This window comes from Neomonachus schauinslandi, chromosome 14 (assembly GCF_002201575.2).
Source record: "Neomonachus schauinslandi chromosome 14, ASM220157v2, whole genome shotgun sequence".
Lineage (NCBI taxonomy): Eukaryota > Metazoa > Chordata > Mammalia > Carnivora > Phocidae > Neomonachus > Neomonachus schauinslandi.
The window spans coordinates 17,063,882-17,077,827 of NC_058416.1; the positions used below are offsets into that span (position 1 = coordinate 17,063,882).

Consider the following 13,946-nt stretch of genomic DNA (forward strand, 5'->3'; position numbering starts at 1 on the left):
ATAGAAATTTTTTTTTTTAAAGATTTATTTATTTGACAGAGAGAGACACAGCGAGAGAGGGAACACAAGCAGGGGGAGTGGGAGAGGGAGAAGCAGACTTCCTGCTGAGCAGGGAGCCCGATGCAGGGCTCGATCCCTGAGCCGTGACCTGAGCCGAAGGCAGACGCTTAACGACTGAGCCACCCAGGCACCCCTCTCATAGAAATTTTAAAAGAAAAAATTACCACCCACAAGTCTCCTATTCAAAGATAGCCACATCGATGTTCTGCTGGGATCCCTTTCTTTTCTACGCAGAACTGGCTATTTCAGAGAGTGAGGGTTTTCCAGAGTAAGTCTGCGGGTCACATCCATCATGAGGGAGAAGAGATTCGGACCGGCGATGAAATCTGCTGCTCGGGCAGGGGTCCACCGTCAGCGATGCCTCCCCTGCTGGCCTCACGTGCCCGGGACAGATGGAGCCTCTGTGACCCAGACACGCAGCCCGTCTGGCTCCCAACGGTCTCCCGATTATGTGCGGGATCGCTGCTCCAGTTCGGGGTTTTCAGTCAAAGCACACTGGTCATCTAATCCTTTTACATTTCCTTCTTTCTCCTTTTCCTCTTATTCAGGGAGTGATCTGGTGTTTCCACCCCATGACTGAACTCCACGCTCTACAACGTCAATCCAACTCTCTACCATCCACGATGTGAATTTCAACTGTTACCGTATTCTTAGTTTTCTTTGAGCCCCTCCTTCCTGCCCGCTTTCCCCTTCTCCATGGCTGTCCTCCCATCTGCCTGGCTCTCCCTGTGATTGCCTGCCCGGCCTCAAGAGGCCCTGGCAATCCTCAACGATGGTGGACACTTATGCTTAGCGTGTGAGGTGGGGACGTTTCTTAGAATAGAACCGACCGTATTCATTTATACCGCTGCATTTTTAAATAAGCTCCTCATGGTTTTTCCTCTTCTCCCCCAAAGATGGTCTCCCTGTTCCCTTTTAGTAATGGGAGTTTTCCCGTCAGATCCACACCGAACAAGTTAATAAATCCAAGCCCAGTTCTTGGTACTGAGAGGTCTTCAGCACAGCTCAGCAATACTAAGAATTTTTTCCAGGAGCTGCAATTTCCAGAGAGCTCTGGAATGAGAAGACCGACCTCAGAGAACGAGCATGGGGGAAGGGCAAAGAGAAAAACCCCTCTGGTGCCTCCAAAAGCCAACACCCAGTGAAAGGGAGGAGAGAGCCCGCACTGCTGACTGCAGAGAAACCGGTCTTCCCTACACCGTTGGTAGGAGTCTAATAGCTTCAGCCTTTTGGGAAGATAATTTGGCAAGAGGCATCAAATTTTAATTTGCACAGCATCCCTTGTCATAATACTTTCTCTTCTAGAATTTATACCAAGGGAAAGAAATTGGCCAGATCAACAAAATGTATATTCCAAGATTATAATCATTATGCTGCCTATATATAGCAAAATCCCGAGCTAGCCTGCATGCCCAGCAATGGGGCATGGTTAGAAAAGATACGGTCTAAGACATGGAATTCAGTGTAGCCATCAAAATGGATGACCTTGACATTTCCTGACACGGAAAGGTAGCTGGGATATATTAAGTTAGAAGTGTATGTATCGTACAAGTTCATTCTGTAAAAATAAAAAATCTTGTTTGCATGTGATTATAAAGAATAATTCTGGAAGACAGAAATCAAAAGTTTAATTGTGAATTTTCTCTAGGTGGTAGGAGCTATGGATGATTTTTATTGTACTGGCTTTATGTTTATTACTTAAACATAGTCTTTATGTTTTGTAATCAGATAAACAAATACCATCGTTTTTGAAGGAAAAAAGAAAGGGTCCATGCTGTCTGTGTTACGTCAGGAGGTTAAGCAAGCAGTCAGTCTGTGGGCAGCCGTCTGGTTCTGTGGGTGACTCTGACTGCGGGTCCCTCGGGGAGGCAGTGCTGGGGGCTCACGGGCAGGCAGAGGAGGCTGGTTTCCAGCTCTTGCTCCCAGAGCCTGGCCATCCGTGTCTCTCAGTTCAGTCCAGTTCTCTCCTGCTCGGGCTCCTCACTGACAACACCCGAGGGGGAAGTAGTGGGGGCTCTTCCAATTCCACGTTTTCAACTGGCTGCCAAGGGCCAGGCACAGCCCGCTTCCCATGGTCCGAGTGCAGGGTTAGGCTCGTCACGGGGGAAATCACGGAGCGGTCCCCACGAGGCAGGGCCATTGCCCCCGTTTCCTCGCTGAGACGGAGACTCAGCAGGAAGTGGAGAGTGGCTTCCTCCCACACCACCGTCTCCCCCACACCGAATACATACTTCCTCTGTGTGAACACCTGCTTCTGGGCCAGGGTCATCGTTGTCTTGTGTCTGAACTCAAGGACCCGGGATGAACAACACTAACACAGCGCCTGCACACAGGAGGAGCTCAGTATGTGCTTCTGGAAAAATCCTTATTCTTTCTTAAGTCTACTGGCCTGAGTACGAAGTTACCCCTCTTCATAAAGACTATACGTTAGATCAGAGGAACCTCTGAGGAGATGGGACTCAATCTAGACCCTCTTCCTTGGCAGGTTAAAGCTCCGAATTCACACACCCCCACCAGATCGTTGAACGATGCCTTACGTCGAACGTCCGAGGAGTCTGCTGAGAAACTGTGTGGATCCTATCGAGTGAGTGGGACTCGGGCAGAGCCAGGTTCGCCTGCCTCTGGCCCCATCCTTGGGTGCGCTGCTCATTGCTGGGTGAACACCCACCTGCTGACAGGACACGTGCCCCACAAAACCCTGTGGGATGAGCCTCAGGGTCCAGGCAGACATGAAAGCGAGCCACGGGGCCGAGGCATCTGAGTCAACCGCCCTTCTACCTTCTTCACGTTTCCTACAGGTGTCATCTGTCTAGCTCCTCGACCTGGTCTTTGAGGAGCCAGAGCCTCTGCCCACCCCCCCGCCCCTGGAGCCACCCCCACATTAGGCTCTTGGTCTGGTTCTTCCCAGCTTCGGCCAAGATCTTGCCCCCTGTCTGTTGCTCACCTTTCCTCCTAGATCCAGTTTCTGCCTTTCACTCATTTTCTTCCCCTCTGCAGTTTCTCGGCCTTTTTTTTCATTGTCGCCCCTTAAGAGCCCTTCCAGCCCCCCTCCCCTCTCCCTGCCCCTTTCTTCCCATTAAATCTTCATAAACAGATCCATCCTAATCCTGAGGCACATACTGTGGCCTTTGGGGAGCGCCACAAGCCACCGTTAATAGCTGAGACTTTTTTGTTCTCCAAGAGCTAGTTTTCCCCCCCTTGGGGGTGATATCACCCCAGTTGAGAATGTATGCCTTCACCTAACTTATGCCTGGTCCTAAGAATTTTCCTGAAGGCTGCTGCCCAGGCTCCTAAGAGTCCACACTTCTAGTCTTCAAAACCACCCGATCAGATGCGAAGTTGCTGAACCGGCAATAACGAATTTCTACTTATTACAGCTCTGAAAGAGTACCTGCCTCCTCCTGCGGGTGTGGGTGCGTACGTGCGCCCAAGTGCACGGTTTATTCCTCCTGCTCGGCAAAGGACGACTGTTCGATGCTTAAATCTGTTCATCTGAGACATTCATAGGACGCCCCAGAAGCCTGCGGCTCCAAATTCTCACCAACCAGAAAGAAAACACTGCACAATAATGACCACAGCCGGAGTTTCTTTCCGTGAAATGACAGTTACCACCCAACTTCACGGCCTGATGTTTCCAGTTGCGGAATGAAAAAACAAACAAACTGCTAACAGCCCCGAGGAAGGCCAGCTGCATGTACGGTCCACGTGTGTGGTGACTTCACGCCATTGAAGAAATGACTATGTTCTGGCCCAAGGGAGGCATGCGCTTCCTCTTGGGTTCAAGTAAAAGGCAACGCAGTGAAGAGTTGTGCAGAGGGCTGGAGGAGGGGAGACGCGGGGACATCAGTGGACACCCACGCTGGTTCCACCGCTCCCCAGTCCCAGGCGCTGTGCTGCTGAGTGCACGGTGGCCACCAAGACGCATACCAGTGCTGCCGCCACCAGCCTGCGCTTAATGCCCCACACCTAATCATAGAAATAAATGCACAGTCATCCATGCTATATGCCAGTGGGAGACATGGACGCACTCTGAAGTATTATGGCCTGGGGTCAGGGTTGGTTTCCTTGAGGAAGGGATTGTCTGAACAGCAGGTGGGAGGCAGTATGTTCCCAAGAGATGGAATGGCATGAGCAAAGGTCCTGAGGCAAGAAGGAACTTGGTGTGTTCAGGAAGTCCAATGAGACCTGGCCAGAGAGCACGAGGGGCAGCTCTGTGATGCAAAAATTTTGGCATCTGGAGACAGAGGAGATGGGGCAAGGCCATGCGGGACCTCATGGGGCCAATCAATGATCTGGATCTTTATCTTTCAATGTTTCTGGCAGAGGGATGACGATTTTTAAGTCCTGAAAAGACCAGTCTGCCATTAAAGGAGAACAAGGTGGATATAAAAGCCCAGCTAGGAGTCTATGAGACAGGATGGTAGCTTAGACTCGGGTGTTGGAGGAGTGGGAAGGGAGAACAGACAGATTTGAGACGTATTTGGGGGTTAAAATGAACAAGGCTTGGGGAAGGACTGGAAATGGGAGATGTGATCAACATGTGGCTGCTTAATTCTCTCTCAATTTCTTCCCAGAATGCAAAAGAGATAACACTAGTTCCCTGTTAGTCAGGTTAGCTCTAAAAAGGGAAGCGGCAATTTAACAAATAGGGCGCCTAATCATTCTCTTACTCCTCCTGTGAGTCTGTTTTGATTACTGCGTTACTCCACCTGATTCAATCCAAAAGTCAGAAGAACCTACAGCATCAAATGAGGAGGGCTGAGAATTGTTTTTAATGAGTAACTGACATGAATTATAATGATCATCAGAACTTCTATTAGAAGTCTACTTAACAATCCCAACATCGTGTGTTTGGGTGTCATTTATTAGGCAGAAACAGTTCCATTTAACTTGTCACTAAGGCAGCTTCCCCAGCACATCTGCTTCCAGCCCTGGCATTGCTAACATCTTCTGAACCGTGGTAAGTTAGTCATATGGTTTTTTATATAAGTGGATATAAAGGGTTTTTTTGTTTTGTTTTGTTTTTTGCAGTCAACACACAGGATCGATTTTAAGTCTTCCTTGGTTCCTTATTTCTACTCCTTCCTCCATGTGTTAGAAATGAAAGGAAGACAGAGTTCCAGGATGATTATCCATGTGTTACCCTTGGAAAATTGGCAGTTAGCACCCTTAAATAGGTCCAGCTTAAAAAACGAAGTCATTGAGTTATTTTGTTTTCTCACACTCAGAGCTTCTGTTACTTACAACATTATTAATAGTTAAAAAAAAATAAAAACAAAACTAGGTTAGCGCCATTCATTCATTTGCTCGATAAGCATTCAGCAGGTCTCAGCGGCCGCTGAGCACCAGAAAGACCAAGGCGACTGAGGTCAGCTCATAGAGGATAGTGGATCCGTAATGATTGGGGAACAGCCTGAGAAGAGTTTTGGGAGAGGGGACGACACTGTGCAGGAATGCAGAGGGCGCTGCACAGACAGGGAGCTTGCCCAGAAGTGTCTGTGCAGACAAGGTTATAGGTATGCTATGGTTGTCATGGTGAGCAAGTAGAGGGGTCAAAAGATCAGGCTAAAGGTGGGCAGTGCCGGGTCATAAGCTATGCTAAAAAAAAAAAAAAAAAAAAAAAAAAAAAGTTTCAATTTACCCTGAAGGTCACAGAAAGGTCAACCAAGAATTTTTAAGTAGACAAACTGCATGTTTGTGTTTGCTTTCTAAGACAGTGAACCCAAGAGGACAGGCACCTGATTTCCTAGCTTCACCTACATAACTGAGCACTGCAATGTAAAGTGATAGGCATTTTTGACAGCAGAGTACACTTTTAACAACCTCTGAAGCAACAAGGAAGATCAGTTTCATTTTCCATAGGGCAACCCTTCAAATGGGCTCCATTGTCTCATTCATTTCAAGGTCATGTAGATTTGCTCTGGGACATGGGAACCGTGTCTGGGCTTTTGTGAAAGGACAGGTACCAGGGCTGGATAAATACCTTCAACAGACCTCACAAAAAGCACCGTGATCACCAGGAACAAATGAATAGAAGGTTTCGGGTTTAAGACAAACACACCCTATGGAACTTTAGGACAGTGATGAGAATTCCCAGCAGGCATTATGTTTGACATAGACCTTTATGATGAATTCAGCCTAATGACAGTGTGTATGCAAAGCAAGAAGGGAATGCTAGAAAAATCCGAGCCTGCTGAGCCCAAGACAACTTTCATCATGACCATAGAACCCTTAAAGGCCCCGCCAAACATCACCTCTCCTGGTCATGTACTTAAACCACTACTTCAACACATGATTTTTTGAAGTACTTAAATTCTAAAACCAAGGCCTAAACACTCACATTCCGATTTGCTTTAAGTGAGAAGGAGATGGGCTTCACACCCCAGAGGCCTCAGAATCTCTAACTTGGACGGAAGAGCGGAAGAACTTAGCTTCCCGGCAGGACAAGGAGGTACCCATGTAATGAGATGCTAATTAACATCTGAAGCTCTCAGAAGTGATTTTAATTATCCAGCGGAGTCCTGTTATAGCCCTTCTGTGAAGAAGCAAAGACTCTGAAGTCAAAGAGGGAGTCCCAGGGAGGCCCACACGTACCTGTCCAAAGTTTTCTTCATCGATACAGAACATGAGGTCCAGTTCAGTAGGATCATTTTCCAAGATCCACTTCAATGAGTTGTAATATTCACTATCCTATAGAAATGATATAGAAATTAAGTTTTCCTCCCCAAATACAAACTCATTTGACTTCTTCAAGTCATTAAGTCTTTTTAACGCAATTCCCCTCAGAATGCTCAAGGATTACTAGTCACTAATAGGTTTCTTGCTCTGCTCCAAATCTACTCTTCCCCTGTAATTTAAAATACAAACCAAACCAAAAAAATGTTTTGGTAGTCAGGAGGGGATTGGACGTGAATCCTGTCCTCCGTAAAGGGTAGGGGAAGCAACCTGCTCTGGATTGGCAGAAGGAACATCAAGTTGACCATGGAGAGATCAATATACTTCCGATCTTTTAAGGGTGAAAATATCAGAGGAAAACAGGAAAGACAGAAAATGTTCTACTTAAATACCAATGATTTTATACCCCCCTTCCTGTGCTTTTATTGCTCTCTGCAAGTCCTGTAAGCAAACAGGAAGGCTGTGCTGGTGTCAAAGCCAGAACACAACCCACAGGGGCCTGGGCTCCTCTCTCTGGGGCAGGCCCAGGGGCTCCTCCACTGGGGACACACCGGACAGGCTCTGGGAAGGCAGAAGAGAATGCGTGCACCAACCGTCAACAGGTGGTATAAAATTTAGGTTTAGAAGAAATGTCTATGTTCCCAGCTCCCTCATTCTATTATAATAAAAGGGTAAGTTAAAGGTGGAAGCTTTGAGGCTGCTACTGGGGTTCTGTGTAGCAACTCGCCCACGGGAAAACCAGCTGAGTGGATTCAAGTGCACCGTGGGCGTCATCCTCTTCCTTCACACAGAGATGATGAGCAGAGCTCCGATGAATGCTGGTAAACAAGGAGAATACGGCTCATATGCCCAACTACCTAAGAGTCACCATCGACACCACAGCGAGGCCAAGGGGATGCACGTGCTTTCCCATCAAGTGACAGGATATGAAAGCAGAGCTGCAATACCCCAAGTGGACAGAGAGCTTCCTGATGGCCCTGTGAGTGCACTGGCTCTCGGGCAAACACCCCCACGCTCGGCTGGAGCGGGCCGGTGGGGCGATGGGCGAATTAACAGAAAACCAGAAGCAGCAAGTACGTTATGAGAAGAGTGTCACTCTTGTTTTTATAGAACATCCTTTTGACCCTAAAATGGTCAGCCTAGATAAAATGGGTAAGTTGACTGCAATGGGAAAGCCCAAATCATGTTTCAGAGAGTGTCTTCTAGCATCCTTTTCTAACTGGGTTCATCCCATCCCCGGCACCGAACCGGTCACTTCCATATCTGGAAGTGCTCTTCCCTTTAGCTACGTTTTGGCCTGCGCTCCTGCCATGTTTTGAGATCAGAAAACAGAGGGATAGCTGATGAATCTCGAAACATTTGGATCAGCGGTTTTCGAAGGAGAGTAAGAGCTACAGTGAGACCCCCAGATGACCCTTGGATTCAGTTTGGTCAAACCAGTTCCAGGGAAGTGAGGTGGCTGAGACTGGAGTCTACCCCCCTCGAGCAGCACGATTCTAGGAAATGTGAACAACGATTTACTTATTAGAATTTAGGGAGCTCAATTAACTTCGTGAACAAGTCAATGTTCCTTGTTGTTCATAGTGAATGAAAACACCCACAAAAACCACTGCAACTACAACATGGTCTCAGCTACCCCTCTGCGAGGCAGAGGGGCCCATGATGCCCAGGGCAGTGATCTATATTTACTCACCACAGATTCCATGTCATTCAGAGTTATCTGCTTTCCCAACATCATTTTGTAAAACGGTCTAATGAAGAAACCTAAGAGAGGGAGGAAAAATATGGGTTAGTTCTCAAAGCTGTGATACTGCTGAAATAAAAAATGAAGCTGCCCTCAGGCTGAATGACAGGCCAGGCCTGGCCTAGGGGAAGGCAAGGCTCAGGCAGGACAGTACAACAGGAAGGGGTCTAAAGGCTTCTAAGGAGGGAGAAAAAAGTCAGGGCCAAGCGGGAGTCTGCAGCTCAAACAAGGCACATGAACAAGAGGATAAAAGAGCAGTGGAAGCGGAGGGGACAAGACTGAGACTTGCCAGGGGTGGGCCGGGGTGAGGACAGGCCAGAGAGGGGACTGGGAAGCATACAGCCGGCAGGGGGCGTTGGAGAGTCAGGCCGCTGCCTGTGGGGCTCGGGTGTCATGGAAAAGCCAGGTGAAAATTTCACCTGCACTTGGGGATCACTGCTTAGGCAGTAATGGGGAGAAAACAAGGAAGGGGGCAAGTGGGAGACAAGGGAGACCACACAGAAGGCTGTGCAGTCTTCCAAGGGAGGGGGATGAAGGTCTATGGCGATGGACTCCACCACCACAGAGGTGGCCCGCAGGGACCCTGATTTGCCGTCCCCAAGGGCAAGTCAGCATCTCTTGGGCACCACCTCCTCCCAGGGGGCCCTTCTCCCCCTCCTCCTTCAGCCTCACCCCCCTGCCCCATCCAATCTGTCACAGTGCTCTGCTGCATATTCCCCATCCTGCTGGCTCAATAACCTTCAGGGTCTAGGGAGGTAAAAGGTAGTAAAAGGAGGAAACCAGCAGAAGGCAGCAGTGGGCTGACCTGCAGAGTGCACAGGCTCTGCCTACAGGGGGCACTCACGTTCGGACCACACACCCAGGGGCCCTCTGGCTCTTAACTCCGCAATTCCTGAGGTACACTGTTGTCCCCAGTGTGGCAGTCTCCTCCACTCCCTGACATGTTCCTGCCCCTCCCCGCTACTCCTTCCATGGAGCTTGGCTCTGAAGTGATCCCAGCTTCGAAATGCATAAATCCTACCCCACCCTCAAGGTGATACACAGCTCGGTCAACACACTCCCTGGCCCTCCAGCCAAGCCGCCTTCTCCTCGGCCTGCTCCTTGTGCCCCCTTCTGTTGCTGTGATTCTTCTGCTCCCCACCATGCCCCCGCCCCAAGAGAATAGAAGTTCACTGAGGTCAAGATCCTATCTTCTACTTTCTAGATTTCTCCAAAGCAACTAAGAATGCCTTCTCACTTGGCAGAAGGTAAATAAACAGACCTCTAAGAAGGCTGAAATGAATCTGCATAGGCTGAAATAATCTATGGCATGACTCCAAAGTTGCAAATTAAAAAATATTTATACACACACTATGTATATGTATATATTTTATATATACATAAATAATGACTGTGGTTTCCTTCAAGTCAGAAAAAAAAAATGTTTACTTTCCCAACCAAAAATAAAATATGAAATGAGAGGATCAAAAATCAGCTAGCAATTACCAGTGAAAATGTATTGAAGGGAAAAGTACAGAGGGGACATCAATTATTTTTTGGAATAGCTAAGGTTCCATAAACACAATTAACATAATTCCCCATAAAACCTCATTTTCTATGGTAATTACAATTTTGCCCCAAATCTTACTCTCTGCCTTCTATCCTCAACTGTTTCATGCCCAAATTCTTCAAAAAATAGATATTTTTGAAGATTTTATTTATTAGAGAGAGAGAGTGCTCGTGTGGGGAGGGGTAGAGTGAGAAGGACAAGCAGACTCCTTGCTGAGAACAGAGCCCTTTGCGGGGCTCGATCTCATGACCCTGAGATCATGACCTGAGCTGAAATCAAGAATCGGACACTTAACCGACTAAGCCACCCAGGCCCCCCCTTCAAAAATATTTCAGATTCAATTTCCTCACCGATTATTTCTGTGATGCCCTCTTATGGGCATTACTTCTGAAGTGACTGAATGCAGAAGAGGTCTCTACTACCAAGAATCCTATAGATCCAGCCAGGAAGGGAGTCTGACTTCTAACTTTAAGTATACCTTGAAATTCTTCCATGACTTATATGCTCTAAATAATAGAGATTCTTTTGTGCCATCTGTTTTAGCAGTGATCCTAGGGTCAATCTCTTCACTGAGTGATAACATTGCTTTGAAATTATTTACAATCTCTTCACATTCAAAAATAATAATTTGGGGACAAACAGAACAATAGCAGGATATTGGATGGATTAGATCATTTTAATTAACTTTTCAATTAGCTTTTCCATCTGTCACCAAATCTACCTCTGTTAAAAAAAAAAAAGTTATTCTGGAAAACATAGAAAATGTGCAAATACAGAATGTTCTGTGCTTTACGCTGTATTTAAACTGTGTAGACACTCTGTCTTCAGTGCTCAAATTAGGATGACACCAGGGAAAAGCACCCCTTTTTGGGCAAACCAAAAAACTGATTTATGCAATTACAGAGAATCAGTGAAACTTTTGCTTAACATCGTGATGTGAAAGATAGGACACCTAGTAAGGAACCACAAAAGGCACTGTCCTATTTTGGTTACTTTGTGACATTTCAGTAACTTACCATCCAAAAGTTTCCCATGAAATACTGCCAGACCAGCAACTCTTCCAATGAAAGTAAAATAGGACAAATGGTCTTCATTACAGAGGCCTGAATTGGGGTTGATCTGAAGTGTGTAGTTGTCCCTTTGGGGAGGGAGAGACAGGTAAAGCGCAATCATACTTTTAAATAAGAAATTCAATGACCTGAATTCTCCTTTGCCACCGGTCCTTTGACTTGCACAGTGCACCTGCAAACATTCTGTACCCAATGGGAAAAGGCATAACAGCCAGAGAACACGACTTACTGTTTAGTTAGCCCCTTTGTGACCGACTGAGGTCTAACAGAGCAAGTGCACATGCCCTATGTAAGTCACACCACCAGAAGCTGTTCATATTTGACTACCTTAGCTCTATAAAAAATGTCAATTGCACATGGTTCAGTCAAATATTTTGGGAGGACGAGAAACACCATGTAACGGAGGGGCCATGTGTCGACTGCCAATGATGTGAGTACTACAGGTTTTCTCTGTGAGGATGAGGGTTAATTCCTTTGAGAGACTTTTGGTTTGGAGATTAAAAGTTTTTCTGATGGACCCAACCCTTGGTCTGACCACCACTCTGCTCTGAAAGGCTCCAAGGGCACTGGGAGCAGCATTTAGCTGTCTCAACAATACAAACTTCGAAATGTTCACATTTATCTAATCATCCTTCTTTGGTCTCAAGATCTTGAGGATCGGTGGTTTTCAAAATGGGCTCCACAGATTCCCTGGGCGGGGGGGGGGGGGGCCCTCTCTGGGAATGTGGGTGAGAGATAAGGGTCTCGCCTCCCTACCCTGCCCTCCACTTCAACGGTTTTATCAATTTCACATAGCAGGCTTTCTCATGGGACTGGGGAACAACAACAAAAAAACAAAATGGGAATTCTTGGCTAGAGCAACCAAGGAGAGCTCCCAGGAGAGTGGCACCAGGCAGATGATGCGGGAGAACCCATGTCCCTTGACAGCACAGGTTGCCCTTCAGCAAGGTCAACGACTATTCTACTGGGGCCTCAGGTCTAGCTGAAGCCTTTGGAAACTCCACAGCCTGGAAGGAGCTCCCGGCCTTGTAAGTCGTGGGTGTCTGATTCCTGAGAATGCAACTAAATCTGCCTCAGTTTCTGTTTGGTGAAGATGAAATCCCAATACAAGGGAGAATCTGTTTCTTCCCTTACAGGACCAAGACATGGTCCTTTATATCCTGAAGAACAGGTCCTCAAAGTTCGCCATCATTTGCCTCTGAGCAGAACTTCAGAAACTATTCTTGTTCATAACCTGATGATGAGTTCCTGAATTCTGACACTGACAAATCCTCCTGAATTAGCATAACATTACAAATGAAAATTGCCTCTTGTTCCTAACCATAAGTCCCCAGCACGTTTTCCATTTCAATTATATGAACCCGAATGACAAGGGAAAAATCATTTTTAGGTGTTCACAGAGTACATTACTTCACCATGTAGAGTCGGAACCTGTTCTAGACTTATGGGGGGAGGGGAGTGCTGAAATCAGCGATGTTAATTCATCTCAAACGACTGAGCCACTCATTCTCCCATTAGGTTTAAATTCATTACTAATTACTTTTTCGGGGCGGGGCGGGGAGACACATTCTGAGTGCACTCTGCATACTTACGTTGCAGAGTACTCAAAAAGCCCATAGTAGGGGTTGAACATCTCTTTGGACAGTAGGAAGAACCACTCTCTGGCCACACCCCCATAGTCAAGACCTTTCTCTGATTCAAATTCGATCCACAGTCTGGCTTTCAGGACATCTGGTCTTTTCACAGACATGATTCTCCGATAGGACTCTTCAAAGATGTTATTTCTGTGAAGTTTCATTTCAAACCTATTTGGAATATCAGCCTACGCGAAAGAAGAAAACAAGCACGTAATCACACAGCAAATACACATCTTACTTTCGAACAGAGAAAAACAACAAAGAGTAGAAATGATGGCAGTCTTCAAATAAACAAGCAGCGACCAAGGGCTCCAACTGAGATTCCCTCCTTCAGGGATTTTATTCACACAGACAGCGAGCCCCACTACGTCAGGATAAGATACAGAGAGCTTGTACCAGAAGCTGTCAGAAGGAGCCAGCAACACATGTGGCACAAGAAACTATGTGGAGCAGAAGACAATCATCCTCTCCCCGCCTTTTATAAACAACCGTGAGGCTCCTGTCCACCCACTGGCCACTGAAATATGGTCAACTCTCCATATTGCTTCTGTCGAAGAAAGGGATGTCAGTCCAAGGTCATCAAAACCCAGAAAACGATTCCCATCTGGCCCAGTTGAGAGCATTCTCAACTCTGGCAGGGTCTCCAGCTGGTAGATGTGATCCATGATGCCCATAAGCTAATTCTGGTGCCATGAGAAGTGTGACCTCGAGGATCATGCCAGGTTGTGGGAAAGCATGGCAAAGGTCACAGTTAAAGAACATAAACATAAACATGAACATAAACAAGCACCTGAGCCAAGCTGTGAATCACTGCTGCCTGGAAAAAGGAGGACCAGGGTTAGCCTTGCTCTGACAGTGGATTTGCAGCGGGAGTTTCCCGGTAGGTGACACCCCAGCGGGAGTGCCAGGGTATGACAGGCTCCTATCCACAAAGTCATCCCCAGCTACTGGGGGACGTGTAGGTTACTCACTAAATAACACTGAGGAATTTTATGTGTGTGTATCAGAGTCACTTTCTTTTTTCTTTTTTTTTTTTAAATTTTATTGATTTATTTGACAGAGAGAGAGAGAGAGAGAGAGGGAACACAAGCAGGGGGAGTGGGAAAGGGAGAAGCAGGCTTCCCGCGGGGCAGGGAGCCCAATGCGGGGCTCGATCCCAGGACCCTGGGATCATGACCTGAGCCGAAGGCAGACGCTTAACGACTGAGCCA

General features: G+C 47.0%; 1 protein-coding gene across 1 annotated transcript in view; it reads right to left on the reverse strand.

Moving 5' to 3' along the window:
* The window catches only part of NEDD4L (NEDD4 like E3 ubiquitin protein ligase), a 333,752-nt gene that overhangs the window by 12,300 nt on the left and 307,506 nt on the right, over positions 1-13,946 (reverse strand). The window contains exons 21-24 of the mRNA XM_021686142.1: positions 12,691-12,920; positions 11,045-11,166; positions 8,429-8,499; positions 6,655-6,750 (exon numbers count right to left, since the gene is read on the reverse strand). Of these exons, the coding sequence (XP_021541817.1) occupies positions 6,655-6,750; positions 8,429-8,499; positions 11,045-11,166; positions 12,691-12,920 (519 nt within the window). The remainder of the gene's footprint in view (positions 1-6,654; positions 6,751-8,428; positions 8,500-11,044; positions 11,167-12,690; positions 12,921-13,946) is intronic.